This window comes from Odontomachus brunneus, unplaced genomic scaffold (genome assembly GCF_010583005.1).
Source record: "Odontomachus brunneus isolate Ranch 3 - 2012 unplaced genomic scaffold, Obru_v1 Obru_scaffold_078, whole genome shotgun sequence".
Taxonomy (NCBI): domain Eukaryota; kingdom Metazoa; phylum Arthropoda; class Insecta; order Hymenoptera; family Formicidae; genus Odontomachus; species Odontomachus brunneus.
In genome coordinates this window covers 127,647-150,181 of record NW_022639528.1, presented here as the reverse complement: position 1 = coordinate 150,181, position 22,535 = coordinate 127,647, and the positions used below count along the sequence as shown (strand labels likewise).

General features: G+C 36.2%; 1 protein-coding gene across 2 annotated transcripts in view; it reads right to left on the bottom strand.

The window, feature by feature from the left end:
- The window catches only part of LOC116847463 (cordon-bleu protein-like 1), a 132,548-nt gene that overhangs the window by 107,459 nt on the left and 2,554 nt on the right, over positions 1-22,535 (bottom strand). Inside the window, exon 2 of one of the 2 annotated variants that reach the window (XM_032822484.1) lies at positions 16,977-17,269. In XM_032822484.1, the coding sequence (XP_032678375.1) occupies positions 16,977-17,116 (140 nt within the window). In that variant the 5' untranslated portion in view covers positions 17,117-17,269. Of the gene's footprint in view, positions 1-16,976; positions 17,270-22,535 lie in introns of those variants that run through there. The other variant, XM_032822488.1, reaches the window with a different exon arrangement.

Below are 22,535 nucleotides of genomic sequence, written 5' to 3'. Positions count from 1 at the left end.
CATAATTATAAGTAATCAACGGTTCCGCTTATATAATTATTCTTCCAGACGTAAATGACTATGATTTTCAAAGAGACAACCCACCGTCAATCGGATGGCTTTTAAGAAACAAAATCAGGCATCTTTACATTGAGTGTCGTAAATCGGGGTTTCTAAGGATTCGTTTATGGAAAAAAAATAGCTGATAAGTAATTGTGGATACGTAATAAGTGGATAAGTGGATACGTAATAACATGGATAAGTAATTGAAATATAACATAGTACGATTAAAACCATGCGAATGAAATAATCCTATAATATAGGAATAATTCTAAAGAAATGTAGGAGTTTTTATCTGTATTCAATTTATTTAAGAAGTAATAGATAGCAATAAATTTATAGTCAAATATCCGTAAATAATAATAAATTATTAGGGGCTTGCCAAAGTTAGTTAAAATTTTAGCCATATTTTTTATTAATTATTTTTCACTATTTTATTATAAAATAGTGCCATAGTTATAGTCTTTCGAGTCATAATTTTTATTTTCAAACAATTAACTTTTTTTGTCTTATTTTAAAGGAAAAATTTCTTGTTAAAATTGGCTTATTATTATTTAAATAAATATAAATAAATTAAAAAAAATATATATATAATAATTAATAATACGAAATATATGTGTGAAAAAGTAAAACGAAAATATATGAGAAAATTTTGCACGCGACACTATCACTGTAACATTATTTTATAAGAAATCTTTTTAATCTTTTTGATTGAATTTGTACAAACGAAATCATGCAAACCAAGGAGACTCAGAGAGCATTAATGAACACTGTGACAATTTCCGCACAATAAATATAAATGAACCTTTTTATTTAAATGTAAATATATTCAATATATTGTACATATCCATTGAGCAGTTTCCTTTAAATAAATTCTCGAATATTATTATCTTCTTGGCTTGGAAAAATAATTTGCCTCCTACCTGCTATAATTATCCACTAATTTACACAGTCATTTAAATAATTATCCAATTACGCGTTTGAAAAATCTTTCGAACCGTTAAAATTGACGATGTAATGAACATTTGCAAGCCCCTAATGCATGCACATACTTGTTCAAGTTGTTGTTTGCGTCGGCTCATGTAATCGATATTATGATGCAAATGATCGTTTCATGTGTAATCGACGTTATATTTGCATTTATACGAAAGAAGCGAGGTAACACCTGGTGGCTCGGTCTGGCTTACGTCGAAGCCATTCGGCCGCCAGTGCGAATATGTATACGGATCACGCGGACCGAAGGTTCGGATTAGAACGTTCGATCGCACATGGGTGAATTAATATCGCTTCCCGTCGCAGCGGAAACGCATCGTGTCGCGAATGGAATAACTGAGCGATTGGAAACCGTGGTCCGTGCTCAGCCTGTGAGACGCCGAGTCGGCTCGCGTTTCGTGCCAAGCTCGTTTCTCCTCGCGAGGCGTGGCAGCCGTTGCGCATCTCACGCCAAAACGGCTGCGTGCAGGCGATGCGAAACGTCCGACTCGCGTGGAATTCAAATCTCGCGACGACGACAGGACGGCAATGTCAATTCCCGCGACGCGGCGCGACTTTTCATCCGGCGCGCGGCAGGATTTTCGCCTGGGTTTCAATCGAAAGCAGTTTCGATTGAAGTAACCAAGTCGGACTGCGAACGACAGGTGGTGCTGAGAAGATATGTAAACAGACTCTGTTAGTATGCTCAAGCTAAAGCTGTGAGAATTGAGGCCTTTAACACAGCTGCTCGCGATTGTTTGCAGCGCGAACTGTAATTTACACTGTGGGAGGATAATAATGTTCGACAGTGTCTAACTGTATCTGTAGCATTAATAATAACTGAGATAGGGGGTCAGTTTAACGTGGAAAACTGATTCACCGCGTACACTCAACAAATTCTCCTGTAGTCATAGCGAAAATTATCCGAATGTGAGAAATTAGCTGAGATGGATAAATGACTAGCAAACACCGTGATGTCGCTTATATGTGTTTAATCAATACAAATGATAGAATTCCTACTTGAACCATTTGTGAAATTTGGCAAGAAAGTCTTCCTGCCCATTCAGATTAAAGCCAGTCATATTTCTTGTAAAAATTGACTGTGATAGATAAACAAGGATTACTAACGAGAAACAAATGTATAATTCTCACACTGACAAAAAACATTTTGATAAAGGTGCAAAATGTCTATAAACACTTGTCTATATTCTTTCAACCGTATCATTTAGAATTCTACCTGGACTATCAAAATATTTTTTAGACTGTATGATGGATCGGAGAAAACATTGTCTGATCGACGTCAAACATTGTCAAACATTATTATTTCCTTACGTTATAAATTTTAGTTCGCACTAGACAAACGTGAGTGATTCTTTAAAGCTTTAATTCTCTCACTGACATTAAGAAGTTAATCCACCATTTTAGAGTGCCTGCCGGTAATTGGATTGAGAAAATCTCTCCGCGATGATAGAATGTTTCTGGTTTTGAATCGACGCGTGATGTGCAATTACACCGCGTAGAAATGAAAATCGCGTTTCGTGCGGACGAAGTGAAAGATAAAATAAAGATCTCGACAAGCTTGTAGCCGCGCTAATGATTCTTGAGATTCATCTCAATCTGATTTTTTTGGATAATACGTGCTCAGGTAGTCGACAATTTTTCTGTGTCACATTCGCGCAAGTGTACATCTCTTGGGAAGAAAAAAGTCGCGCAGAGAAATAGGCTAATCAAGCCCCTGTTTCCTCAAAACGTTGTTACGTTATAATTCGTCAGCGAGCCGTTGATTACTGCATTCTCGTGGGCTCGGAATTACATAGACATTGAGAGAACCACAGTGAGCAATTCCGTCCGTGAAATAGGTATTACCTACTTCGCTAAAGACGATCGTCCTCGCTGATTGCGCGCAGGTGCAAAATAAGACCAGCACCAATGTCATCGGATATTCATTAAGTCGCGCTGACATTTAATAGCTCAAGTATAAACGCGCTTTCTTTTTTTATTTATATAATAATTCACATGAATCGCAAAGTTTACTTTGTAACTGATCTCATACTCAAAATAAGTGAAAGAACCACTTTTCTGAGCTAAACGAAGAAAATTTAAACACAAAGGTTCATCCAAAAAATATAATCTCATTCTCATTTCATCCATTTCGCAGAAATAAACTTTATTTTTTACAGAAGTAAACTTTATTTCACAGGAATAAATTTTATATCCCATAAATAAATTTTCAAATATTTTTCTCTCAGTGTGGTCTCAAGAAGATTGTTTTAAGACCAAAAGAAAAGTAATCCAAGACTCAATATTGTTCCTCTTCATTAGAAGAGAAATATTCTTTTGGGAAAAGTTTTCACTTAAAATATGAGATTACAGGAAATAACATCTTCGTTAAGTAAAGAATGCTTGAAAATTTATTTATGGGATATAAAATTTATTCACAGAAATAAACTTTGTACTCCACAAATAAATTTTCAGATATTTTTGCTTAGTGTAATTGTAAGTTTCAGAGATAATTCAAATTTTCTAATCGCGATAAAACTCTTCTAAAAAAAAAACCAAAGAAAATCATTATTGCCACTTGTTGCGAGATGCAGTAAGAAGGAGAACGTTTCACGTGAAATCGATCGAGTGAAGATCGCGCGATCTTGCGACAATCTTGCGGATCATTAATGCTAATAGACAGCTCAAAGCCGTCGTCATTATCGTCGAGCGACATTCCACGTAACGCCGAGCGTTCGATCGACGACATAATTTCCATTCCAACACGACCATCGGCCGATCATAGAAAGCGCTTAGGTAAGCTTAACGCTGCCTTTATCGGTGCAGACACAAAAAAGACATCTGACGGATTTTTGTCGACTACGTCTTATGAAAATCGAGAGAGAAGCGCAACCAGTTCCTGTTATCTCTCGCGTCTCATCGTTTCCCCCTTCTTCCTCTCTCTTCCCCTCCTCCATCTTCTCCCCCTTCCTATTCGTAATTGCATTTCCCCGACAGTGAAACTAACTGGCTCGATTTAACTACAACTACGCGATCGCACATCAAACGATATCGGTCGAAGTCGCGTTCCAACATGCCGATGTCATTATCCACGTTGAAATATGCTAATCCAATTTGCGAAATGTATTTCGTCGAAAGCCTGTGAAACGCACGGCACGGCTAGAAAATAGCGAATTATGGGCATATAACGTTAACCAATAAGAATTTTTTTGAACATTTCTTTATATTATTAAACGTGAAGTGGCAAAATAAATGTGTAGACATTAAGAATATAAAATCTCAGTATTAAACTCGCCGCGCGCGCGCGTTTTAGTCATTTAAGAGATAAACGATCCAAAAGGTTGCAATCTCAACAAATAGCCATACATTGAGATTCAACCTCTTTAACTTTTTTATTTCTCAAACAACTACGAGAATAATATCGAGATATATTCTTCATCTACTCGACACGAACTTCAAATCGGTGTATTAACGAGACTGGAAGATCAGATTACCTGAAAATCGTGCTTGTTCTTTCACAATTTTTTATGACAAATTGAATGAATATGCGAAAGTGTTATTTTCACGTGTATTTAAACAACATATAAAGAGAAGAAAAATATAATTTTGATAATCAAATACTCGATATAAGTGTATGGTACATGCAATTAAAATATATTTCGTTTTTCTTTTCAAGGTCGTCATTTTGCAGTAATATCTTGAATCTCGGTGGTTAAGTTGAATTTTAGGTAGAAAATTTCCGTAAGCTTGTCGTTATCGTATGAACCACTATAATAGAAATTGAGTACAAGTTAACAAAATTGCAAATATCTTAATGGAATATTATTAAATTTTCAGTTCTTTTATAATAAAAAAATTAATATTTAAAAATTAAATATTTTCACGAGTTTGTCAGTGGTTTACACGATAACGACAAGTTTACGGAAATTTTCTACCTAAAATTCAGCTTAATTGAACCACTAAAAGTCAAGATATTACTGCAAAATAACGACCTTGAAAAGAAAAACGAAATATATTTTAACTGCATGTACCATAAACACATACATTGAGTATTTGACCATCAAAATTATATTTTTCTTCTCTTTATATGTTGTACAAATACACATGAAAATAACACTTTTGCATATTCACTCAGTTTGTCATAAAAAATTGTGAAAGAACAAGCACGATTTTCAGGCAATCTGACCCTCCAGTCCTCTTAATGAAAATATTCAAAGTTTTTGGAAGAGAGGCGAAATGTCTATGGATGCCTGGGCGCACTCTTTCCCCGAGAAAATAAATAAAATGTACGGCTCAAAGGGTTAATCGACTCGCCGGCAGGCTTGAGCCATGCGTGCGACGCGGCATGCATTTTCAGGCATCGCTCGCGCAAATTCAATGCAAAACGGCAGTCCAATTCTAACGGCAACTCCTAACGCACGCTCTAAGCTCGTAGAACTAACTGCCGTGTCTTATCCGAGAACCGGCAGATGTCCGCGCCGCGATCTCGCGGAACGCAGCCGCGGCCGATGCATCGCGCTCGCCGGTGAGAAAAAAGTCAACGCGGCGTTCGATGCGTGCGATGCGAGTGCAACGACCCCGCGGCGGAATCGAAGATGCAACGATTACGCGTCGGGGCAACAACAATTTGCCGTCTCAACGAATGCCCCGCTCGCTTATGCCGCTTGACGCTCATTAGGATCGACTATCGCGTTAATTGCGCGTATATATCGTGAGTAATTGCCGCATTTACTGCGGCGCCCCGTCTCTCGACATGAGAGGGCACTACGCGTAACAAGAAATTAAAATCGCAGCTGTGCAGCGAAAAACGGGAACGTTTCATGTGTAGCATTAACATTACTAATATTCCGACAGAGATCAAGTTAACGATTAGCTGCAACAATATGAATTGAGAATGTGGGATCTAAATCGCAGCTCGGACTGATAACATATTTAAGAATTTCCTCGCGAGATATCTCAGAAAAATTAGCATTGGACTGCGCTATTATTATCATATAATAGCAAATTTCAAAATTGCAATTCACTTTTGCCCGTGCAACTTGTATTCTAAGTCAACAATGGAAAAAGATTTAATACACTAAGGAAAAAATATTTGGAAATTATTTGTGGGATATAAAGCTTATTTTTGCGAAATAAAGTTTATCTTGATGAAATAAAGTTTACTTCTGTGAAATAAATTTTTATCCTATAAATAAATTCTTAAATATTTCTTTCTCAGTATAATAATTATCAAACCTGTATAATAATTATCATATACTTTAGTAAAAAAGTTTCAACTAGTTTTAAACGTGTAAGATGGACATAATTAAATAATTTGATAAATATTAACAAATAACTTCAGCGAGGCTTGATTACACTGGGAAAAAAATACTTAAAAATTTTATTTATGAGATATAAAGTTTATTTCTATGAAATAAAATTGATTTCTGCAGAATAAAATTTATTCCTGTGAATAAACTTTATATCCCACAAACAAATTTTCAAATATTTTTCTCTCCGTATAGCAAGCCTTGCTAAAATAATTTGTAAATACTTATCAAATATTATTTGAATTATTTGATTCATTTGTTAATACTTATCAAATTATTTGATGCATTCATCTTGTGTGTGATTACATGTCTAGTTAAAATTATTTCTTCAAAGTATCTGACAACTAAGATTTAATGACTATTACCAATTCATCTAATACGTATCATAAAACAATTTGTAAAACGAAAGCATATTGTTTAGTAATATTTGTCACATATGTGATAAATATACGAAATGACTTTGTAATTATTACCAAATTATTTAGTATTATTTACGAAATCATTCATACAACTGAAGAATTAGTATGTTCCACTAATTATTTTTTAATTATTACTTGATATTAATTATCGAACATTGCAAGTTTAATCAAATGCATGTGCAAATGTTAATTATTGCGAAATTTTTTTTCAGATTGACGAAGCGCGATCGAACGAAGTGCAAAATAAATCGGTTTATCCGAGAGCCGAGACTTTGTCGTAGACAAGAACGTAATCGAAATCCAGTTTCTACGCGTGAAGCGATAATTAGATCTTGCACTTCCGACAGCCGATAATAAAAGCCATAAATATGCCTGCCATGAAATTATAGCTGTTACTCGAGAAATTCCAAATGATCGACGACTAGAACCATCGCGCGAACAGCCCGCGATGAGCGCGCCATTCACGTTATCTTGTTTTGCACCAATTTCGCGGATTCAATATCAGCTAATTATAATAACAACTAATTACAACTACTTTATTTATAGACGATAGGAAAATCAGGAATTTCTTGATTCTATCCGCTATTATTAAATTTATTACCAGGTCGATAATTAATTTTCAACTTATATCACAAGAACTATCGATGCCATCACGATAAAAGTAATCCTATTTTTCTGATGTTCTGCTCCTGGAAGAGGAAATTAAAGGAGAAAATTCGAAACATCTCGACTGTGATGAACAATATCAAGGTAGATAAAAAATGCGATCAACTAAGAAAATAAAATCTCATCTTTAGCGGAACCCTCTTATATGACCTCAAAAGAGAATATCCTATATTCTACGCAAAAACTTTCACCGAGAGAATATTTTTTTTTTATGAAGTTATGTACGATTAATAAAGTATTAATTGGAAATCTATTATTATTTTTTTTCCTTTTGTATTAAAAGGAATATGTTTACTTGGAGCACAAATATGGAGAATGTATTTAATTGGAGAATATGTTTACTAGCTCTCTTACTGGAAGAAATTTCTATAAGAACAAGACTTATACTGCAGATAAAAGACGAAAATGCTCAAACTTTAAAAATATTATGCTAAGAATAATTTCCTCTCGATTTTTAAAGATCGTCTTGAGGCCATACATAAGAATGAAATCCTCTAAAATTTAGAGGACTAAGGATAAAATTACGTTTTTCTGAGCGATCTATTTGTGTACCTTGTTAATTTCTAAGATTGCTCTTTTAATTGAAAATCTACTAAATATTATTTTAACTTTATTCCCTTTTGAATTAAATGGAACATATTTACTTAAAATATAATACGCTCCTAATAAAAGAAATTTCTGCTAACACAAAGCTCGTGTAAATAAAAGGCAAAATTTCTCTAACTTAAGTATATTGCGCTTAAAATATATTCCTTTTGATCTTAGAAGAATCCTCTTGATGCCACATAAGAGAATTCCGCTAAGAATAAGAATATATTTTTTCGCGTCGATATTTCTCCTCTTCTAAACATCCTTCCTCTCCCATCATCGGAAGAATCTACGGATTCCTGGAGAATGCGCGCGCGAACGCGGGAAAAGATAGTGTTTAAATCACGTTACGTGGCCGCTCACATGGTCGATTCGGACGATTTCGCGGGAACGGGACGCCTCTCGAGGCAGAACGAGACGAACGAAGCACGGAAATCGACGAGGAGTAGCGGTTTCGTCGGTGGACGTTAATCCGCGGCCTCGACGTACACCTCGGGGGAAGAGCGAGGAATTAGTTTGCCCGCTGGACAATCGCGCATTAATCTTCGGCCGTTCGCTCGCTGCGAGGGCAGGCGAGCGAGCAAGGAGGTAGACGTTTCCCATTAGGTAGAAACGTGGATTGTGAGAGATCCCGGCTTTCGGGACCACCGTCACGGGCTTTCCTGCGTCTCTCTCTCGTCGCGAGTTAACAATAGTTAATTGGCGAGGACTCGCGAGAGCACGTCTCGCGAGCTCGCGCGCACTCCAAGGATAACGACCTAAAGCAGAAGGACGTATTATCTCGCCGTGGAAATCGCGCGCACGCATCGGACCGAGCTTCTTCGGACGTTCTAATGCCCACGTTCGCATGCGCGCCTCGCGGCCCAAACGAATGCCTAATAAACTAGCGTGGAATAATTATAATTACGCGATCGCCGTCGTCGCCCGTCGCTGACGTGTGTGCGACTCCGCCAGGCTACGACAAGTCCTTCAACGCGCTCGTTCCGAATGGAAAACTCGCGACAATCGTTTGTTGGAGTGTCTTCCGATGATGGAAGAACACGGTGAGAAAGTCGGTTTGCACGCGGACTAAAGTATTTGCGCTTTAATTATATAGCATCTAGAAATTCATTGGTATTTTAGGAAGAAAGAATTTTAAAAAGAAAAGGAATTCTAGAAAGTTATTTCTTGTCACCGGGTAAACATATATAGCAACACGCGTCGTTAAATTACTCGTGACTGTGCACACAAAAAATTATAATCTTATCCTTAGCAAAATCCTCTTATATATGGCTTTAAGAGAGAATTCTTCTAAAACCAAAAGGAAAATATTTTACACCCCAAAAAAGATCTCTAGCTACAAAGTGCTATACTTCTCATAATCCTATATTATAAGCAAAAACTTTCACCGGAAGAATATTCCTCTTCTAATAAAATGGGCTATTAATCGGAAACTTACTAGATATTAGATAATTTGTTTTCCTTTCAAATCAAGAAAAATATGTTATTTGAAGCAAAATGTCTTTGTTCAAAGACCTCTTATTGGAAGAAATTTCCTTATCAAGAACTTGTACACGGAGAAAATATTATTTTGGATTAATCCATAAATTCGTGCGGATTTTTATCTAGTTGGCATCCGCATGTTGATGATTAAGAGAATAGTTCCATATAGTTGGTCATCTATATATACGGAAACCCGTGACAAACAAAGAACGTACGACGAGGAAAAGTCACGTAGTACCTAAGGGCTCTGTTAGATGTGTCTGAATGATAACAATATCGATCAAGTTATCGATCGTGTTTCTAACAGCTAAAATGATTTGCCGTTCGGAATCGGCGTTAAACTGTAGGTCCCATATGTCTGTGCAATTAATATGCGCACTACAGGCATATGGAGAGGTCAGTCGAAAGCGAACTAAGGACTAAGAAGACAGAGAGGGGAGAGTGCAGCCAAATGCCCATAAAGCCCCGACCATCTTCATACACTTTAAATATTCCAATTAACAGTTAACCCTTTCCGCAATGGTGTGAGAAGTATACTTCCCACCCCTTTATTTTTGAAGCATACATTTTTTTTAAATCAATTTACGTGAAACTTGGTACTCGTTTTTGGGATCGCTGATTACACATCTGAAGTCAAAATTTTGAAATTCAAAATAGCGGATTCAATATAGCGGATAGAAATGCGAAAAGCCGCTTAATTCGGGTAAAACTCGATACTTGGGGGTTTATGGGATCGCTGATGACAAATCTTTGTTTTTTTAAAACAATATTATCTCTCTGTAATGTTCTTTTACTCTTTGCGCTACTCGGAACGATGAGGACGTGGTAAGATTATAGATCCATTTCTTGTTTTTATGTTATATATTTTTTATTTTTTATATATTTGTTTTTATATATTTTTTTTATAAACCTCAATTGTCACCTGTAAAAAGACGATCTTAATCGATACATATGCCATATTAAATCCTGAAAAAAAGTAAGGAGTTACGCGTATTGTATATATGTTTTGATAGCTGACATTTCAGAACATATTTTCTGGTGTAAATGATAGTATTTAAATAAGTACAGTTGTCTTTATTATAATTTGAAAATGGCAGTAGAGAGTTTTTCCAGTATGCTTTTTCCATTATACTTTTCTACTTCCGTAAAAATTGTTTGGATAAAATGATTTGCTTCACCTATCATATTCGCCCTCCTCTCTGATTATCATTTGTTTCGCTTATTACAGAATTCCCTTGACAGTATAAACTTCGCTTTTTTAGAAGAAAAATCACATGAAATGTTTCTTTGCTGAAAAAGTCAAGCAAAAGTTTTACGACAGGAGAATTATGAAATTATATGAAAGGTGGCAAAAGATTGTCTCGGACAAAAGGGCACATAAATTATTGATTAAAATTATTTTTAACAAGAATAAAATGCACTTCAATTTTGTTTAAAAATCCATATGAACTTATGGATCAACTCAATAATTCTCTTTTATATAAATTGTTTTCAATTTTATTACTAGTATCTTTATTAGTATCTTTTATTATCTTTTAGTATCTTCATTAGTATAATTTTATTAGTATCTTTAGTAGTCCATAGAAATAGACTGTCAGTAAGGTCTGCCTTGCTAAAAAAACATAGTAAATTTTGCTAGAAACACAACAGATTTCACTAGAAACATAGCAAGTATGTTAGTAGCACATTTCAGTTTCTAAAATATGAAATAAAAGAATAGTGAATTTCTGCAGAATGTCGATTCATTCCTTGGTTACAAAATCCTATAGTAATTTTCATTATAAAATTTTTTTCGTGTAAATAAAAGACAAAGTTCTTCTAACTTTAAGATTATTGTCCTAAAAATATATTTTTCTTTTAAGTTCAGAAGAATCCTCTTAAAGCCATATATAAAAGCATTCCGATAAGGATAAGATAATAATTTATTTACTGGGTTTATTTATTTATTGGGTCAGTAGTTTTAAGAAAGCATTGCGATCATTGTTAGTAATTATAAAAAAAGAGCAATAATTTTTAACTGTCTTACATTGAGAGAGGAAATATCTAAAAAATGAAAAATATTTATTCGATGGATACAAATATTGTACTAATATACATATTTTTACATACAGGAAAAATTTTTTTAAATAGGAAAATATACATTTTCATAAGATCGTTGCTTTTCAGGAAAGTAGTAGTTCGTTTCACTTGATGAAAAGAATTTAGATCTAAATAAATATGTTATTAGTATGTATCCATACTGTGTAAATATTTTTTATTTTTTAGATGTTTTTTGTCTCAATGTAAAGACTCGTACTATATCGCGTGTACTTCGATGTTTCTTCAAAGGAAGGCTCAACATTGACGGATTGTTTAGACCGTAATTCTTTTGATATTCACCTCACGTATGGAATGTATAGTTGGTGAGGAAAAAAGAGAAATACACAATAACGTTACTTCGCGTGATTACAGTAGACGGCGAGTTCTAATTATGCGTAAAATGGACGTCGTTCTTCCTCTCACGTCATTATTATCTCATTCCTTTTGATGATATGCATGCAACGTGGCCTCGGGCGAAGAAGGTTCTGGCGGAGGAGGAGAACCGCAGCGCCGAGAGACGTTTAAGAAGCCGCGAGCCGAGTCGCCTTAATTCTACTATACACGATGGGTCTCGCGCGTAATTAAGCGTGCTGACACGATTCCGAAGGAAGTTCCAGTATAGGAGAATCCCGCGCGCGGGAGATCAAGAAGGAAACCCGGCCCGATAAGGCGAAATTGCATCGCTTTAACTATGACTCACGTAACCTTCTTGTGCACCTATTAAAAGACCACCGCGATGATGGTCTAGATGAACGGAAGAGTCAATTAAGGCCATACGCAGGTGCAACAAATCAGGGGATAACCTCGGCGCGATATGTAACATACAATGCACGCGTAGCGTAACGTTGAGAAAAAGGAAGAGATCATCGATGGAGTATGATCGGATAATGAAAGTCAGCTCTCTTCCAATTAACAGATAAAGTCAATTTAGATTCTTCTTCACTTCCTGACGTCCCGACTAAGCCGGCAAAGTACTTTTTCAGGCCAAAGAAAGCAGCAATATTCGAGAATTTGCATGAAGGAAACTACTAAAGTGAAGACATTTGAATTTTATATAATTAGAGTTTGGCTGGGAGTTTAGCTAATGTAATTCAATAATATGTTTGTATAAAAAGTGATTTGCAATTATGTTTTGTGCGGAAATGACGTCACGGCATCCATCGCTTGCAGCTCTTGCACGGCTCCCGGGCTTGCGTAATTTACGTTTATGCGACAGACCAATCAAGAAAATAAAAAAAATTTCTTATAAAATAGTGTTGTAGTTATAGCCTTTCGGACTAATTATTTTCAGCTTTTCTTTAATAAAAAAAAACAGAAATGAATTTTAGAAATGAACGAAAAAAAAATTGTAATTTCTTCTTTAAAATAAACAAAAAATGCAATTGTTTTAGAATAATAATTCTGATAAATAGATTATAACCACCATGTGCTATTTTATAAGAAATTTTTTTATTTTTCTTTCATTGGACTGGCATACAAACGTAAATTACACAAACTAGGGAAGTTCGGAGCAGCGAAAATGATTCTACATAAGAACTAATTACAAATTATTTTTGAATACAAATATATTGCTCAATTTTATGTATAAAATTCAAACATATTCACTTGATAGTTTTCTTTAACTAATTCCCAAATATTCTGGCCTGAAAGAGTGATTTTCCCACTTAAATGGATCTTGTATTAATACAGATTTAGTTCCCGACTCAATTATGCGGAGAACTTCCGCTGGAGAAATAGAATCTTCCGTTACTGTAAAATCTACAATCGAGAGAAAGTACATGAAGCGTCGGTATTTTGTTCCAATTCTTCCTACAAGAATATATCTGCTCTTTAGAGCTACGTAGGCAAGGGTGACCTAACGATTTGTCGCGTTCAAGTGAAGGAAAGCGTGACACAATGTGGGTTTTTATAGGGACGACGCGATTGGGCGCGATGAGAGCAACCTTCGTAAGAACAGCCTTGAGACTGTCGATGCCGCGACGGATAAAAGCCGGTTAATAACTTTACGCAACGTAATTTTGCAATTATGATTCGCGTCGTAGCTCTTGTCTCCCCGGCCATCTCTAACGGTAGCGAGAACTAATGACCGTATTCAAATCCGCCTTCTGAAAGCATGGATCTGCGCGCGTAGCATGCACGCGCATACATTAGAGCAACAAACATGTAGGAACAATACCGTTGTCTAGTGACTGTAATAACGCGTCGCAACTGTTAATAAGAGTATAAGTGCAACGTAACGAATCTCTTTTCTTGTTTTTTCCCATCTCGCCATCGTACGCCCATCACGAAACTTTCAAAGTCTCTACTGGGTGGGGAGAAAGTTCCAGGAAGGATAAGAGTTCAAGAATATACAGAGTACGGCATTTAAATTGAGACTCCTAAGTACATATAAAAGAAGGAAGATCGGAAAAATTATTTCAGACAAAAATAGTAAGGTTTCAAAGAGGATGTATAATAGTACCACTGGGCTTAAGTTTGTAGTAAACGCGTCGAAATCTTTTTAAAGTCAGTTTAAATTTTTTAAATGGGATCATATGGTTTTTTTGTAACTTTCAAAGTCTCTACTGGGTGGGGAGAAAGTTCCAGAAAGGATAAGAGTTCAAGAATATACAGAGTACGGCATTTAAATTGAGACTCCTAAGTACATATAAAAGAAGGAAGATCGGAAAAATTATTTCAGACAAAAATAGTAAGGTTTCAAGGAGGATGTATAATAGTACTACTGGGCTTAAGTTTGTAGTAAACGCGTCGAAATCTTTTTAAGGTCAGTTTAAATTTTTTAAATGGGATCATATGGTTTTTTTGTAACATGAATCGATTTCTAGAATCATTTTACGTATAAAAATATACTGGAATAAAATTATTGAAGAATTAGTACTTTCCGAGATATTTTACATTTCATTTTAACACTTTTGAGTAAAAGATATCAAATATCTCGTAAAATATTCACTTTAAACTCACCTTAATACTTTCGTACGTAAAATGGCGAGGAAATCAATCGGCGATATTAAACTTTGCACATTAATGCATCAATAAATCTGCAAAATGCAAATCTACGAAATTTCATTTAAAATATCTGCTTTTTTTATAACAATCAATTTTATCTGTCATTGAAAGTATAGAAATATTAAGATGGAGTTATCGAAAAGTGGATATTTTATGAGATATTTCATATCTTGTTCTGAAAAGTATCAGAATAAAACGTAAAATATCGCGACAAGTATTGATTTCTCGATAATATTATCTCAGCATTTTTATACGCAGAACAATTATAGAGATAAATTCGTATAAAAAAAACTATATAATTCCACTTAAGAACATTCAAAGTAATCTTAAAAGATCTTGGCGCGTCGATCATAAATTCAATTCGATAGCATTATTATATATCTGCTTTATAATCCTACAACTATGTCTGAGACATTTTTTAAAATTTTGTTTTATTTTTTATATTTTTAGGAATCTGAATTTAAATACCACACCCTGTATAAAATTATAATGTATAAAATCCGATCAACTTTCAACGCAGATGAAAGAGCGGATGTAATCGCGAATGTTACATCGTAACGTAATAAAATTCGAAATGTCCAATTTGATCGTTCGTGCTGAAATATCCGTGTTAATTCCCACGATCGGTCATATATTAGAGCACACTAAAGTGCCGATAATTAAGTTCTTAATAACACACGCGTACATATAATATAACACGGCAGTGAGCGGAAATATTAGTATTATATCTGCATATTATTTCACGTTTACATTCGTTTTTGTAGCACGTAATAGATACGTAAATTTCTTAATAATCGTGATTATCGGTCACTCACCCGAACGGTCTTATTATTAGTATTGTAACTTTCCTACTGCGTACTTGTCTTAATCAGCAACACCGTTGCAACGTACTTCCTCGTTCGTGTGAGAGCATAAAAACCGTTGTGTAACGCGTTCCTCTCTGAATAGAGGCCATTCCCGGCTCAAGATGTCCTCTCAAAGTCGCGCAGAGAACGTCTCGACCGGGTCGGTCCTCTTATAAATTCGGTCGTTCACTCGCGGCGATACATTGAATTAATTCAAAATTTGAAGAAAAAAATTGTCTTAGAGCGTTCACAGAAACCGTTTTGAATCGCTCATGTACGCAGGAAATTGTTACCGTTGCAGGTAGCGACTTTGTGGCGAGATACGCTTGTTCACTTTTACTTCCGATCGTGTAAATCAATATCGAGAGACCAATAAGACACTCGCTAGCTTGGCATGTTATTATCGCGTCCATTCAGGTTTCTAATGTCGCAGCAATGAATGTCGTTGCGGGCAGTTTCACTTAGCCCTAATAGAAGCGACAATTCGTCTTATGCGAAAGTAGGTTTATTGTATATACTTGTTAAAAATAAATTGGTAATAGAAATCACTAATGGTAATAAACTATCTATCTTGACACTTGCGTTTTACTTACGTTTTTTTTCTTCTATTAATCATTATGTACGATCTGTGAAGTCAACACGAGAGATCAGGTAAAGGGAGGTAAAGGGAGGTAAAGGGTAACTGTGTTGCTCTGAGTGTTGAAATAATTTTGATCAAGAATCACCGCGAATTGTTAACAAAAAAACTATATTTGCTACTACAGAAAAAATATCTAAGAAATAAAAAATATTTATCCGATAAGTAATACATAATAATACATTTACTTTTATGCTAATATACTGTATATATGCTAATATTTTTATGCTAATATTTCTCTAATAAAAAAAATATATAACGCTGAGAAAAGAATACTTGAAAATTTGTTTGTGGGATATAAAACTTATTCACAAAAAAATGAATTTTATATCCTATAAATAAATTTTCAAATCTTCTTTCTCGGTGCATTTTCTTAAAACTTTAGCTTTTTATGAAAGCAATTGTTTGTTCCATCTAAATGAAAGAACTAAGTAAATATGTTATTAATATCCATATAATATTTTTTAGATATCTTTCTCTCTCAATGTACGCTGAGAAAAGATATCTGAAAATTTATTTTTGAGATATAAAGTTTATTCACAGAAATAAACTTTATATCTAACAAATAAATTTTCAAGTATTCTTCTCTCAGTGTATATTTACTTTGAGCGAAAAGATACTACCAGCGTTAGAAACTTTAATTGGCCAACTAATTTAGGAAAATTGATCTCTTTCTCTACGGCGAGAATAATCAAATTAGTCACTCAAGTATCTTCGGCTAAGCGTATTTTCGCATCGCGACGAGTCAAATTTACGCGGCGACATTCGCTTACTCCATAAAGCCGTGCGCGTTCGAACAAAGGTGTAAAAATAATTTACATTGCATTAAACGTGCGTTCTCGTCGACGGAAGAGCGGTTCGGACAATTCGCAGTGCCCGGATTATATTAGTGGCACCTGTATCTATTTTTCATCAGATAAGAGAGGTGACTCACCTATTCTTGCGCGGCAGTGTCGTAATCGCCATGTTCAAGGACCCCTCGTAGCGATTATTATCCTTCTTAGATCGCCTTGGAAGCGCCGCGCAGGCACCCTGCGTGAAGCTGTAGGTCCTCCGTTTCTTCAGACACAACATCTTCTCGATCGTCCTTTACGTCCTATCACGAGCTCATAACGATTCCGCGACCGCACTCTTAATCCCCCGCCCGCGCCTCCGTCGAACGGGATCACTGCTCCTTGTCCTGCCCCATGTTCGCGGCACGATGGATCCTTGAGCACGTTCGGCGATCTGTCATATTCAAACACAAACCGTTCATTCAATGCAGCTCAGAGGTAACAGCGCGAAACAAGTCCCTAGACGAACATTAAATTTCAATCGGCGTGCTCAACAAACTTCGTAATCCACGTATGCCAATCGATCGCGACGTCGATCGAGCACAATCGCATCGATCTTGAGCGTAACGTTTATCCAACATACGTTGCCGTCGAGCAATGTGACGCGTTAATGAGTAACGGTCGACGAACGATCGATATTTCCGCCACGACACGCGCAACCTTCCCGCGATCTCTTCTCTGTCTGTTTACTTTCTCTGTATATGTATATATTTTTCTCTGTTTCTCACAACTCCCCAAATCTTCTTTTTCCTGTTTATCACAAGTTCGAGCTTCCGCCGGGATGAGCGACCACGACGTGTTCATTCAGCGAAAGGTACGACGGCTCATCGCGCGCGCGCGAGCTCCCGCGAGAGGAGCAGAAGACGTCAGCCTCGCACCGAAGTTATAACTGTACTGAACGCTGCGCTCAGAATCTTTCCCCGGGCGCGAGTGCGCCCGGTGATAATGACCCCCACGAAAATTACGGGGGCATCGTCTCCGGACGCGATCCCGCATGAATTTTCATCGGATGATATTCCCGCTAACGCTGTTGAGCTCGTGTCGCGCGCGCGAACACGCAAAAAAATGATTTAGTAATATCAGCTAAACCGCGGTAGCTGATTCAAACTTAGTCAAAAGGCTAATCGTTTAGCTGTCATTGTTAAGAATTGGTTGACGGCTAAGATGCATTCGCTATGAAATACAAATATATTAAGTGACATTAAAAATGCACATTATTTCAAGTAGCTAAGAAAATGGCAGTTATTCCTAAATTTCTTATCGTATGCATATATTAAAGAAGTTTGCCGTACAGCTACAATCATTTGTTACAGTCATTTATTTCTAGCAGCTAATATTTCTCGCTGTAGCGCCTAAGTTTAACAGCGAATAAATTTAATTTTGGTAGTATCGATATTAGCTGTCCCTATTTCAGTGACACATCTTATCTACAGCTATTTTTTAGCTCTGGAACCTAGTTCTTTTTTTGCGTGTGTACATGACACTGTTGCTTAACCCTTAACCCCTTTATAGTTCGTTAGGACTCATTACGGTAATTTACAGTTATAAATTCGGCGATATTAAATGTGGCTGCGGTTTGCAATTTGTCTCGCGAGCACTTTGATCAAACAGCAAATATGTAAATATTTCGCATATTTTTGCGGGCTTTACATGCAAAAAAATGACTTAGTAATATCAGCTAAATCGCGGTAGCTGATTCAAACTTACAATTAGTCAAAAGGCTAATCGTTTAGCTGTCACTGCTAAGAATTTGCTATGACAGCTAAAATACATTCGCTATGAAATACAGATATATTAGGTGACATTAAAAATGCACATTATTTCAAACTAAGAAAATGGCAGTTATTCCTAAATTTCTTATCGTATGCATATATTAAAGAAGTTTAACGCACAGCTGCAATCATTTGTTATAGTCATTTATTTCTAGGAGCTATTAATAATATTTCTCGCTGTAACGTCTAAGTTTAAACAGCGAATAAATTTAGCTTTGATAGTATCGATTAACTGTCCCTATTTTAGTGACACATCTTATCTGCCACAGCTATTTTTTAGCTCTGAAAGCTAGTTTTTTTTGCGTATAAACACAAAGTGACGAAATCTTCTCTCCAGATCGATTTTTCGATGGCAATTTAAACGCAGACTTCAATTTAAACTTAAATCAAAATTCAAGCTACTATTAAAAAATCAACCTATACTTGTAAGATATATTTCTTGCGACACACAAAGCAAAGTGAGATGTCGGTAATTTTGGAAAATTATTAGATAATAGTGATGCAATCAATGTCTTGCAATATTGATAATGAATTGAAAAGTATACGGAGAGAATTTTGTAATAAAAATTGATATAGAACTTTATAATCGAGTAAATGATCGATATTTTGCAACAAATAATATTCTTTCATTGTGTATTTAAATCTTAGGAGTTGAAATATTCTATTAAAAAAATTATTGTTTCTAGCAAAATTTCCTATGTTCCTTGGCAAGATAAACTTTAATTCAGGTAGCATAAAGCATCCTGAAATTATTCTGGATGAACTTAAGATGTACTGAGATACTCCCAAAACATCTCAAACACATTCAGGGTGATTTTAGGATATTTTGCGCTGCCTAAGTATTGATACTTTATTTCTGTAACTACTAGAAACATAGTAAAATCGATAAGAATTTATATAAAAAGAACTGTAACATTTTCTCCGGGTACGATCTTGATATTTTTTATTTTTGTTATCTCAAAAAAAAAATAACTAATTTTAATGAATGTTGTTAATACGCGAATAGATAATGTAAGTAATACGTTATAATAGTTTAAATTATATATTTTTGCATTCTCTCTTATCTTTCCATAGCTTTCACTATCATTTTTCGTGACGCATATAAAATTATCGTTTAAGATTACAAAAATATCAATGATACATCATTAACGTATCAATTTTGCAGCAGATCAGCTTATACTGAATTTACTGCTTTCATAGTAATTTCTACCATAATGCCAGTATGGTCTGGCTCTATCAAAAGCGTTGCAAAGTAGCATACATAATCTCAACGTAATTCCTACCACAATATTTCCTCCGTATATATCTGCCGCGTAACGTGCATGCGTCGCACATCCCGCAGCTTGCGCTTTGCAATTCGAATTCCTGCGCATTTCACCGGCCGTATCGATGAACGTGGCTATCATCGTAGCGTTATCGTAAAAACGAAGATGCGAGACGTGGCGCCAAATTGGCGTCGCGCCACGGCACGCTGCGAGAATGAAAATGCAGCCGTGTAATCGCGACACTTTTGCGCGATCTATTACTTTCTACTTCGCGCGTCGCTCGCGTTACATATAATCACGAGCATGACCCGACGGTAAAACACCGAATCATGCTGGAACGACTTTGTATCTCGGCGGCTTGAATTTTAACAAGAAGAAGCGCGCTCAAGTTGTCTTCGCGAAGACCCAACTTCTTTTTTCTGCCTTTCTTTGCAAGAAGGTCGCACGGTTGGACGAATGTTGGTGCACAAATATAGAAACGCTAATAAATAGAAACAAGCGTGCGCGCGCGCGAGTGTGTGAGTAAATAAATATGTTTCTCAGGAATGCCGATTACGGACCCCCTCGAAATAACTGATTCGCTTCTCGGCACGCAAAGTGCACACGCACGCAGACCTCATTTGGCGTAAAGTCTCATCTCCATCACCTGTTCCGCGCCGCGTTTATACGCCACGTAAGAACGTTCGTTCCAGTGTAAATAGTGGCTGCGTTGATATTAGACCAACACGAGGAACCGGTCAACCGAACCGGAAACTCTCGGTTCGTCTATGCGCACACGTACGTGCGTGCGTGCATGCGTGCGTGCATACGTGAGCTCGATGTGGATAGTGTCGTCGGTTCTGTTGTCGAGCTACGTTCAACCTGCTACACCTGGCCGTAGTGCCATGAGAAAGCCGCGAATTACGCGCGATTTGTGTGTCACTTGACTTCCCTCTGGGATTTTTTTCCAAGTCGCCCCGGCATTGGGCTAGTTTTCCTTAACGACCACGCATACTAAATATAATACTCGCTGCTTTGAATATACGCCAATTGCCGGAACCGCTGACTCCCAGGCGTCATAAATTTTCATGAAGTCCTTGCTCATTCCAACTTATTCACGCGCCCGTTTCTTTCGCTGCACCAGTAGCCCGCAATTGTCGCGGGATTGACCAAGCGATTTATTCATGACGTTCAATAAAGACGCAAGCAAGAGAGAAACGTACGGCGGACTGTAAAACGGCTTAGACATAATGAAGTTGAGAGCTCACCAAACTATCACAATTGCAAGTCATAATTTATGTTGTGTCAAGCTTGTGTTCAGTAATTATATTATTATATTATTATATAATTATTATTATTAATTATTATTAGTACTATTATTGTATATACAGTTTTCTTAACCCATCACTAGAAAGATGAAATTTGGTGAATTTCTTTCTTCAGTTTCTTTTTATTATATTTTTATAATTTTTCAAGTCTTATAATCTTTCATGATTCTGTGAAATATTAAAATTCGATAACAGCTAATAGAAAAAAATTCTGAAAATAATACAAAGATTTAAGAAGAACGAATACGTGGTGCTTGTCAGATTCTATTTTTCCGATGATAGGTTAATTATGTTATATTATTATTAATAAGTATATACATACATATATATGTATATATATATATATATATATATATATATATATATATATAATGTTATTAATGTTCTTAATTATATTATTATTGCGTAAATCCGTCGATGATGACTCTCAAATTTGATAGTTTATTGAGCTCCCAACTTCATTATGTCCAAAACTGTTTAGCAAGCCACTGTATGTATACGTCATACATACAGTATGACTCGAGTCATATCAAATCTCATGCTTAGAATAATCCTAATTTAGCGGAATTCTCCGCTTAAAAACGCGTTCCAAGAGAACGGTGCTCGCGAGGAGGCGCGCGTCGGAGATGCACGGTAATGCCGAGAGCCTGCTCAACCTGGCGCGGCACAGCAGAAGCAAGTGCAGTTATGTTGCACTGACCGCTAGGATGCTCCGGCCGGACCAGCGAGCCGGGCGACTTGTTGCCATGCAACGTGACGTTTGTCGGGAAATAAAAAAGAGGGAACTAAAAGAAAAAAGGTAGAAGGCGCGTCGCGAGAGCGAAACGGAAGCGCAGCTGAAGATGTATAATCCCGTCATTAATGCCGGCCCGCGATTTGTCGTGCGAGGATCGTGGACACGAAGAAAAGCACGCGGAAAAGGAAAGATTCACATGCGCTCGTTCAAGCTCTCCGCAAGAAGTGGAGCAAGAAATTATTGCCGCGTCTAAAAGTAATAGATGCGGACCGAGAGGTAGTGAAACGTCTCTATGCGCGATATAAAATATAAATAATCAAAAGTTTCCCTCGTGATTTCTAGTGGCAGACTTTTATAGATGCAAAAATGTGCGACACACTGAGATACACTGAATAAAAATACTTGACAATTTATTCGTAGAATATAAAAATTATTCACAGAAGTGATATAAACGCCATTCTACACACAGAAATAAATTATATTTCACAGAAATAAAATGAATAAACTTTATATCTCACATAAATTTTCAAATATATTTCTCTCTCTCTCTCTCTCTCTCTCTCTCTCTCTCTCTCTCTCT